Source organism: Atta colombica, unplaced genomic scaffold (assembly GCF_001594045.1).
Source record: "Atta colombica isolate Treedump-2 unplaced genomic scaffold, Acol1.0 scaffold137, whole genome shotgun sequence".
NCBI lineage: Eukaryota > Metazoa > Arthropoda > Insecta > Hymenoptera > Formicidae > Atta > Atta colombica.
Window position 1 is genome coordinate 640271 of NW_017259225.1, and position 10794 is coordinate 651064.

At 27.6% G+C, this 10794-nt stretch overlaps 2 protein-coding genes across 2 annotated transcripts; both read left to right on the forward strand.

Moving 5' to 3' along the window:
• The first annotated feature begins 586 nt into the window (after positions 1-586).
• LOC108684646 (mitochondrial 2-oxoglutarate/malate carrier protein-like) lies at positions 587-3146 on the forward strand. Its single transcript, XM_018189078.1, has 6 exons — positions 587-990; positions 1886-2101; positions 2200-2330; positions 2448-2618; positions 2723-2822; positions 2902-3146. Exons 1-6 carry the CDS (start codon positions 932-934, stop codon positions 3101-3103), a joined length of 879 nt encoding a protein of 292 aa, XP_018044567.1. The 5' UTR covers positions 587-931; the 3' UTR covers positions 3104-3146.
• A 2011-nt stretch (positions 3147-5157) lies between these two features.
• LOC108684695 (DNA repair protein REV1) lies at positions 5158-10601 on the forward strand. Its single transcript, XM_018189149.1, has 7 exons — positions 5158-5237; positions 5437-5547; positions 5657-7091; positions 7289-7730; positions 7865-9035; positions 10060-10202; positions 10391-10601. The coding sequence occupies exons 2-7, from the start codon at positions 5494-5496 to the stop codon at positions 10539-10541; spliced, it is 3396 nt and encodes a 1131-aa protein (XP_018044638.1). The 5' UTR covers positions 5158-5237; positions 5437-5493; the 3' UTR covers positions 10542-10601.
• Positions 10602-10794: the final 193 nt, after the last annotated feature.

A 10794-nucleotide genomic window follows, 5' to 3' on the forward strand; every position in this document is an offset into this window, starting at 1 on the left:
TTCTTATTTTATAATTTCTTATTTCCTAATATTCTTAATTTTCTTAATATTTTCTCCTAATATTGTGTAAATTTTTAAGAATTTAAATATTTATGTTTTATACGTTTTATAGAAATATTTGCCTTATTTCATAAATTCTTACACTTCTTGGAATTTTAAGTTAATGTTTTATTTTATTATATTTTTCTAATATGATTTCTAATATGATGTTTTAAGAATTTAAATTTTCGCGGTTTACAAAATCGATTAAAACGTAACTTCATGAATAATTAATTAGCTACTATCAATAAAAGGTCAATAAAAAGGTCATCAGCTTCTTTACCGACCGATCAGAAAAATATTGAAACAATTAAAAATTTAGAATCGCCAAAAATTTAAATAAATAAATCTCAAAAATTTAATAAATATTAGGAAAACTGTTATAATATACTTAATAATTACTGAATATAAATAATTTACAATATTTTTAAAATTACAAAAATTATTATATTATTCATAAATAATAATATATGTGTGTCCAAATACAGTCATAATATATGAATATTTAGATGTGACGCTATGTGTATCTAATTATAGTATAACTTCACATATGAAATGAAGCATCCAACATTCAAGTTCAACATATACGAAGTATCAATGCCATAGGAAGGTGGCGTTTCTGCTATTTTCGTAAATTGCGAATCAGCTGATAACGTATGACACGAATATCCAAAGGACGATCACGAATATACATATGACTCTAAGTGATTCTGACCATTCCAACTTCTTCTGTGTCATGAGCGGTACAACTGACAGGACGCGTGTCCTTCAACAAACAGTTTTTTAATTATTTCGTTTTCCTTATATGTTGAGTGATTAATTATACAAAAAGATACGTGCAATCGATATAACACGATTAATACAGACGTGATATTCAACAAATTTAATAAAAATGACCAGCCAAAAAACGGTACCAAACGGTGTAAAGTTTCTTATTGGTGGAACATCTGGGTTTGTGTGCTTTTTTAATGTTTATTTTGGACATGTGACATCTAGGAATAAATGCGACAATCTTAGAAAACATGTTTACATTGTTTGATAATTATGAGAGAATTTCGTAATCATTGAGCCAGAGTTCAAAGATCAAGATTACGTTTTATCAAAATTACCTTTTACGAATTACATAACTGACATTGTTAGTAATTGAAAATAGAAGAAAAAAGTTGAATTTGAATTTTTCATGATGATGCAATTTATTTGTATATTAATATATATATCTTATTTGCATACTATAAATAGAGGTGTAACCCTGGATAAATTAATATAGCTTCTCTTATAACCAATAGCGCCAAAATCTTAATTTAAAATCTTAATTTTTAATTTAGAAAATTGGATAAATATAATATAATCTTTATTATATTAAACTTTATATATTATTTCAATTTTATAAATTAACTAATGTTATTTAATTTTTAGAAAATCAAAATAAATTAATTGTGGTTTAATCTTCTTTAAATTTATACAATAATAAAATTTTATCAAAATATATTCTGATTATTAACTTTTATTAAATATTAACTTTTATGTATTATAAAATTTAATTGCTTAGACCAAAATTGTAATTTCATCACAGTTGCATGCAATACACTAAGACAATACAGTCTGTGATAATTACACAAAAACATTCATTAATTAGTTTGTTTGAGTGTCAAAGCAGATTTATTGTAATTATGAGAAAAATTTATTGTATTCGGATTGAAAAAGTAGAATAAAGAAAAAGAAAAGAAAGAGATAGAATTATCTGATAAATTATCTGTTAAAAATTACCCAATAAATTTGGAATTTACATTTTTATTTAAGAGATAGTGATTTAAGAGATGAAGGACATATATATATTTAATTACAGTATGGCAGCAACATGTTTTGTACAACCATTGGATTTAATAAAAAATCGCATGCAATTAAGTGGCACAAAAACATCGACGTTAAGTGTTACATCATCAATTCTGAAAAATGAAGGCGTTTTAGCATTATATTCAGGCTTATCTGCCGGTTTAATGCGACAGGCTACATATACCACTACTAGACTTGGTATATATACTTGGCTTATGGAAGTTTCTTCGTAAGTTAACTTTGTATGTAAGATTTTACAATTATATAAGAATTATATAAGAATTATATAAGAAGTAAATTTGTATCAAGTATGTTTGACTTATTTAGAAAAGAAACACAACCAAATTTCATTGTAAAAGCAGTACTTGGTATGGCGGCTGGATGTGTCGGAGCATTTGTAGGTACACCCGCTGAAGTAGCTTTAATTAGGATGACAGCAGATGGAAGATTACCTATTGGTAAATTTTTTATTTTTTCCATACAATAAGATTATTACTTTGTATATATTACTAGTTTACTACACATATCCACGTACATATTATAGAATTTAAAAATTTAAAATATTTTAAATGCAGCTGATAGACGCAATTACAAAAATGTGTTCGATGCATTATTCCGTATAATTAGAGAAGAAGGTCTCTTTACATTATGGCGTGGCGCCATTCCTACTATGGGAAGAGCTATGGTTGTAAATGCAGCACAGTTGGCATCATACTCTCAAGCAAAACAAGCATTGCTAGATACAGGTTTATAGACATATTGCATCGTTATTTAATTCTTTAAAATTATATAAATGATATTACAATGGTTACATTTGTTTTATTGTTGTATTTTTTTTCTTTTAAAATAGGATATTTTGAGGAAAATATAGTATTACATTTTGCAAGCTCCATGATTTCTGGTTTAGTCACCACTGCCGCCTCTATGCCTGTAGATATAGCTAAAACAAGGTATTACACAATAAGTTCATGATATCGTTTGAAAATTTAATTAACATGTGATTCACATGTTTAATGATCTTTTTTTCAGAATTCAAAACATGAAAACAATAAATGGCAAACCAGAATTTACAGGCGCAATTGATGTCCTGACTAAAGTTATAAGAAACGAAGGATTGTTTGCATTGTGGAAAGGATTCTTTCCATATTACGCACGTCTAGGGCCTCATACAGTCTTAACATTCATTTTCCTTGAACAAATGACTGCTGCTTATAAAACATACTTGGCATAATAATTGCAATTGTATGCGCTTGCAAAAAGTTATCAATGATTTAATTCTTCAAAATCTTATTTCCTTTTTGCTTTACCAATGCTTTTGTATATTTTCGTATATTTTCAAAAGCATTATTTTAATAATAAATTCATTTTTTACACACATATACTGTAGAATATTACGCACACAATTGCAATATCATTTTATATAAATATATATAGAATTCATAATTTATCATGATTAATCATAATTTATCATAATCAAGATTTTTATAACGGCTTTTATGAAATGTGTCGGTTCTAAAATTGTTAATTTCTGAAAAGTATATCCTCGTATTTTAATTGAAGAATACAAACATATATTTCCGTTTCAGAGTAAGTATAGTTTATGCATTTTTTATTTTCTGCCATATGAAATCATATATATGCAATGTATTAAAATATTTTGCTATTATTTTATAGAGAGAGGAAGATATATATTATATTCTGTGAATATGTATGAATACAGAGTTTGTCTGGTACGAACTTAGTCTTGTATAGGCATACCATTTGATTCAGCCATTTAGTTGTTATTTTCAATGTTATTTTATATAAAATTTGTTTTAATAGATGTATATTTTGGATGTTCAAATTATAATGAGAGCCGGTATTGTTACTAGATATAAAAGTTGAATAAATATACTAAAATAGTGTGCATTAAAGTGTATTCAAAGTAATGTGTTTAAATGTATTAAATATATTAATGCAAAAAAAATCGTACAATAACATTGTATCAATAATATTGTACTAAAATAACAAAGATTTAACAATAAAAACTATATTTTGATTGTAAGTTTACTACGTTTTATTTCTAACAAGGAAAGTTCGGCAAGTATAAAATAAAAAAAAATTTGAAACTGCATAAATTTGAAATAGATGGATCTAATCATGAAGAAAATTATTTTAGCTGCTGAAATTCGATTTTAGAGGTGTAACATCCTTTTGAGTAAAATCGATTTTTACGATCGATTTATTTATAAATGAATCTCAGAAACAATTGGAAATGCGAAACAACATTTCCAACAAAAATTTCATAGTTTTGAAAGTACTTTTGTAACGATGTGATTAGATTTTTGAAAAATGTTAAATTTTGAAAAATGTAAAATACTCCTACTAGCTAATTTCTTTTTTTTTAAATTAAAAATTTTATTTTATGCAAGTGTGTTTTCAGTTTATTTCTCAAAAACATGTTTACAGAACACAACTTTATCATATGATTAAATTTAAATAAAATAAATTTAGTTACAAAAAAATTTGAAAATTAGATTCACCTAGGTATTCTAAATTCATGCAAAATTTCACATTTTTTTATTTTACACTTGTTGAACTTCCTTTGTAAGATAAAACAAAGTATTTTATCAACAAAACTTTGAGAATTAAAAATAAGACATAAATAATATAAAAAATAATTTTAAAAAATTACATTTCTACATAGTTATGTTTATTTGGCACGAGAATGATTAGTTTCCGGTAATTATCGCATAATCAAAATTTATACAAACTCAAAATTGTGAAATCTATTCGCCTTATTGTACCTTGAAATTAATTTCTTTATTACATTATAAATTTTTGCAACGAAAATTGTTAACAAAACGACAATACAATAATGCAACAAGTATTATGAAATCGAGCTCAGGGACATTTGATTTATTCGCATATATATATAAAACGAAGCAAATGTGATGATCAAATATTGATTAAAAAAATGTCGGGTATAATTTTAATATCAATATCTCGTCATGCCGCAACGTGACTAGCGTGAGACAGATGACGGAAGTCTTGCATATTACACGCAACATTTTTAGCGGCAAAGCACAATAGACTCGCTTTTATCATGTCACAAATATTTAAAAATGAAATTCACTTCATCGTGTAAATTATTATACAAATTGACAATCAATGCAATATAATTGCGATAAATTAAACATTTGAATCTCGAGATGGAGTTATATTTGTGTAGTTTTCTACCTTTAAGGTTATAAACACTTTGGTGTCAATAATTTTTCTTTTATATTTATAGTTCTTATTTTATATATTTTATATATTTGATACATGTATATATATATATATATTTTTTTATGGCTGTGCCCTCATACGAAGATCAATTCAATCAGGTATTTATTAATAATTAAATGTCTATAGTCTATATCAATTAAATAATTAGAACTATATAAAAATATGAGACTATATTAATTCTCTTGTTACACATATTAATCTCTTACACAGTAAGAGAGGAAACAAACTAATTAAAATTTAAAAAGTTTTATTCTTTTACATAATTAAACAATTTTTTATTAATTCTTTTCATTTTAGTATACATCTATTGTATGATAATTATCAATCAAGAAATTTGTATAAATTAGTATAATTATGTCAAAGAAAAAAAGAGATCATGATTGGGGAGAAAATGGTTTCGAAGATTGGGTGAGTATATTATATATATGTAATATTAAATTATTAATTTTTATTATTGTATTTATCTATTTTTGAATTATCTTTTAATGAGTATTTATAATTTTTTAATATTTGTCAGGGCGGTTATATGGCTGCAAAGAAAGCTAAATTGGAGGAACAGTTTCGCGATACAGCCAGCAAAGAGTTTAAAGAATCATCGAAATTGTTCGAAGGAATTGCGATATTTGTTAATGGTTATACAAATCCAACATCGGATGAGTTGAGACGTCTAATGATGATGCATGGAGGAATATATCATCATTATATGCGTCCTAAAATCACGACTCATATTATAGCATCTAATCTGCCATATTCTAAAATAGTGTTATACAAAAAAAGTCAGAATCCAATTCCTATCTGCAAACCACAATGGATCATTGATAGCATAGCAGCTGGAAAGATTTTGAATTTTCAAAATTATTTACTTTATTCTAATAGTATTAATTTACAGCCTCAGTTGGCATATAAATTAAATAAAGATAATGCTAGTTCAATCATACACAATAAACAGACTATTGAGAAGCTTGAAGCTTCAGCAAACACTGTTTGCAAAGAAACAGATATAAATAATAAAAAAATACCAAAACACGATATGTGTAATGATGCATTGAAACAAGACTCAAACAATTCTTGTCAATCTTCGAATACAAAAATAAATGCGCAGTCTACAAGGGATGCTGAGTTTCTGTCAACGTTTTACAGTAACTCGAGATTGCATTATATTTCTACCATGGGAACTATGTTTAAAGATTATGTGAATGAGTTAAGAGATAAAAGCGACGGAATTTTTTCCGGTCTTGAACATTTAATAAAATTAAAAAGTACCAAGAATGCATCAACTTCAGTTACTTGCGAATCAGAATCCGAAGATGAGACAATTTGTTTTACAGATAAAGTTACAAGTAAAATGAACCATAAGCAAAAACTTGTTATAATGCATATTGACATGGATTGCTTTTTCGTATCGGTGGGAATCAGAAATAAACCGGAATTGCAAAGTGTACCGATAGCGGTAACGCACGCAAAAGGCAACATGTTTTCAGCGAATTACGACGGCAAGGAAGAGTTTGGATCGATGTCAGAAGTAGCTTCGTGCTCGTACGCAGCGAGAAAGGCTGGTGTGAAGAATGGTATGTTTCTGGGAGAGGCATTGAAACTGTGTCCAAACTTGAAGACAATTCAGTACGATTTCGAGGGTTACAAAAAAGTTTCGTATATACTGTATGACACCGTGGCATCCTACACTTTAGATATCGAAGCAGTAAGCTGTGACGAAATGTACGTTGATTGCACAAAAATTCTTGAAGCATCTGGACTTTCACCATTAGAATTCGCTACTATAATTAGGAATGAAATAAAGCAAAAAACAGATTGCCCAGTATCTACGGGATTTGGTAATAACAAGTTACAAGCGAGATTGGCGACACGAAAAGCTAAACCTGATAATCAGTTTTATCTCAACGATAAGAATACAGAAACATATATTCAAACTTTTAATATAAGAGATTTACCAGGTACTTTTGAGCGATCAATCATTCATTTACATTATTTTGTAATGATGAATTATATTTTTAAAGAAATCTAAATCAGTTAATCGAATATATTGGATTTGTATTCTGTACACACACTTGGCTTTAATTTTTTTCATTTCATTATCTTTATTAAAATTAAGATTTAATTCGTTTAATTTTTTTTTTCTTTTTATTCATAGGAGTTGGTGGAACAACGACTTATAAATTACATAAAATGAATGTGCATATATGTGAAGATTTACAGAAGATCTCGTTGGGAGTGTTACAAAAAGAATTTGGTAAAAAGTTGGGAGAGCAGTTATACAAGATGTGCCGTGGATTAGACGACACAAAGCTGAATCTGGAATATGTTAGAAAATCTGTATCGGCGGAAGTTAATTATGGCATAAGATTTCAGAATAATGGCGATGCTATCGATTTTTTGAGTGAATTATCTGTGGAGGTGTGTAATCGATTGACAGCAGCTCGTGCAAAAGGTAGATGTATCACGCTAAAATTGATGATCAGAGCTGAGGAAGCACCCAAGGAAACCGCGAAGTTCATGGGTCATGGTCTTTGCAATTATATAACAAAATCGAAAAATCTTATAGCAGCTGTTGACGATGTTAGTATCATCAAAAAGTAAGTTCTTATTATTGATTTATCCTTGTATATCTTTTATACTTTTTTTAAATATATTTAATAATTTAATATATCTTTAAATATATTTTAAATATATATTTTTGCTAAAGTAAGTATATGTTTTTATGATCTAGGGAAGTTATAAGTATTTGGAATCAGTTGCATTTAATACCCGAAGATATGAGAGGGATTGGAATACAAATATCCAGATTAGAAATATGCAAGACTAAGCAAGTTAAAAGTAATTTAATCAACTTCTTCAATAAAACGAAAAAAATACAGCAGTGTGATAAAATGTTGGGAGATGATTGTGTCTCAATCGAGAAATCTAAACCGGATTGCTCTAAAGTGCCTTCAACAAAATTATCAAGAGCAGCAATAAAAGAAAATTGTGATATAGAAATTAATAATTTGCCGTTGGAATCAGTAGAATCTTCTGAATCAACCGGTATAACAATTCCAGTCGAATCATCGGTGATAGCAACTAAACCAAAGAATAAAAAGTTACACAATCCTAAGATAAATGAAAATATTACTAAAGTGAAAGATTTATTTGGAAAACCCAATAAGAAAGCAATGCAAAAGCAGACGTCTCAAGAGAATTTCTTTAAACAAGTAAAACCGAATAGCGGAAGATCATCGAAATATGATATACCACGAATACAAGATATCGATATGTCCGTGTTAATTGAATTGCCCGCAGATATAAGAAATGAGATACTTGACGAATATAAAAGAAATAAGAAACAAGCTAGTATAAATATCGCGAATACACATCGGGTAAATGAAGTTTTGCATGTCGAAGAAACTTTAAATGTACAGAATTGTTCGCAAGTTGATCCGGATGTTTTATCAGCTTTAATGAAAAATGATTTGCATCCCGATGTGCAACGCGATGTGCAGATGTATTGTGATATGAAAAGAGAAGCGAATAAAGTTAATTTGAAAGAAATAAATAAAAAAAGCGATAGTAAGCGATTGAAAGAAACGGATGCGTCTTCAAAGATCAATGATAATCATAGAAATAAAGAGAATGCAATATTTAATGTAAATAACACTTGTATAGATGAAGCCAAACGTATACTACAAAAGAATGCAATGCATGAAAAAGATGCTGCCGAAGCAACATCTACCTCGAATCAAATTAATCATATTGATAGTTCATACAATAATGTTACGATAGATAAAGCCGATACCTTTATTTTACAGAATTTAAGTATTTTACATAACAATGAGAACGTAGATAAACATCAGGAAATGTTGATTAATCTTGTGAATCATCTCTTCACCCTTCCATTACAACAGGTACCACATAAATTATTTTATTAAGACAAATTATTAAATAGGAACTGAGTTCTAGCATTCTATTTTTGAGATCTGGTGCACGTAACTGTCGCAATTCCAATCAATATTAAATATTGTATAAAATTATTTCTTAACAATACAAATTATTTACTTGTTATTGCCATAATATTGACATATTAGATGCATCAGAGATACCTATTTTTTCCCCTATACGTATATATTTATCAGATCATTTTTACAAAAACTGGTGAATTCTATTTGTTAAGATGTGATGTCTTATCTGTGAATATTTAATGCATTGGTGTTCAGATCCCCCGATCTGTATAGAATTAGCAGTTGTAAAATATATGTTAACGTCATGAACATGACTATCATGCCGAACATTACATGGTAACTGTGACATTGGCACAGTAACGAGTAAAGTTATGGAAGATACAAGTCTGATGATAAAAAAAAGTGTTAGCAATATTTCATGATAATTATTAGCTTATCACAGTATGTTGCGCGTAATTTTATATTTCAGTATTTTCAGTAGTTTCAAATTTATCCTTATTGTACGTTCAGAACATGACTTTGAGAAAACTTAAGTCTAGTTTCAACACAAATATGATATGAATTGTTAACATACTTTGTACGTGAATGTCGAAATAAATATTAATAAAAAAACTTTCAACTTTTCATATACTATATTAATATAATAAGTAAAATGGACAGGAAAAAAAATTGAATTAATTTAGCAGAATTTGAAATGCCCTATTAAATTATCGCTAAAATTTGTACATATAATGCACTTGAAACTTTATCTAATCTTTAACAGAAAATCAAATAAAATCTCTCTTTTTCGATAAGCATAGTTTGGAATGAAAAATTTGTTGTTTTTCTCTTTTTTTTTCTTCTTTTGTCTTTACATAATATTTTTATCAAATAATATATAATAATATACATATGCGAATAATTTAAAAAATTACATATATTATGTAAAGATATTTTTTGGCCTCAACTAAAGTAAATGATATTTTTATAGATAAAACTGCAAATACAAACATGGGTTACTAAATCTAATGTCGTGAATGAAGTAGACTTCCTGTCGCTAGCGACGTTTCTTAGCATACTTCCAGAAAAGAAACGTATCGAAGATTTACATATCCTGTTGAAAACCATGTACAGGTAATCTATCTTTAAAATATTTGTTATAATAGATGCTTTTCACTTCGTAACAAATGGATAATAAATAATACAACGATGCAGATTTTAAGAAACAGATATCGCTTTACTCGCTCATGATCGATAAATAAAAATATTCGGCATATGATACATTAAACGTATACTTATCTATCTATCTGTTTTTTTTTTAGATGTACAACGAAAACTGGGAACTGCATTTGGCATAAAACATATAGAAGAACCGTGAAACATGTTCAACGTTATATGCAGATCGAATACAACAACAATATAATGGTACCGTTGATCAGATGTAATGATCCGAGATGTAATAACGATAATTGAATTCGAAATTCATAAATTTAATAAATTAAATTTCTACTAATGAGTGTGTAATATAAGAAATCTATTTACAAGCAAATGTGATATCTTTAATTTCAATTGAACGCAATACCGTTCTTTATCTAGAGAAGCTAATAATACACGACTCGTTTAATGTATGCCTTTGGAAAAGTTTGTTCGGTCTTGTATAAATTAGTGAGAAATCAACTTCGAATTCGTGTATTTCTTTTGTAATATTTATATATATATATATATA

Coding starts and splice junctions, on each gene's coding strand:
- LOC108684646 (XM_018189078.1), top strand. CDS start 932: ATGACCAGCCAAAAAACGGTACCAAACGGTGTAAAGTTTCTTATTGGT. Junction 991..1,885: donor CTTATTGGTGGAACATCTGG/GTTTGTGTGCTT, acceptor ATTTAATTACAG/TATGGCAGCAACATGTTTTG. Junction 2,331..2,447: donor AGATGGAAGATTACCTATTG/GTAAATTTTTTA, acceptor TTTTAAATGCAG/CTGATAGACGCAATTACAAA.
- LOC108684695 (XM_018189149.1), top strand. CDS start 5,494: ATGTCAAAGAAAAAAAGAGATCATGATTGGGGAGAAAATGGTTTCGAA. Junction 5,548..5,656: donor AAAATGGTTTCGAAGATTGG/GTGAGTATATTA, acceptor AATATTTGTCAG/GGCGGTTATATGGCTGCAAA. Junction 9,036..10,059: donor TCACCCTTCCATTACAACAG/GTACCACATAAA, acceptor ATATTTTTATAG/ATAAAACTGCAAATACAAAC.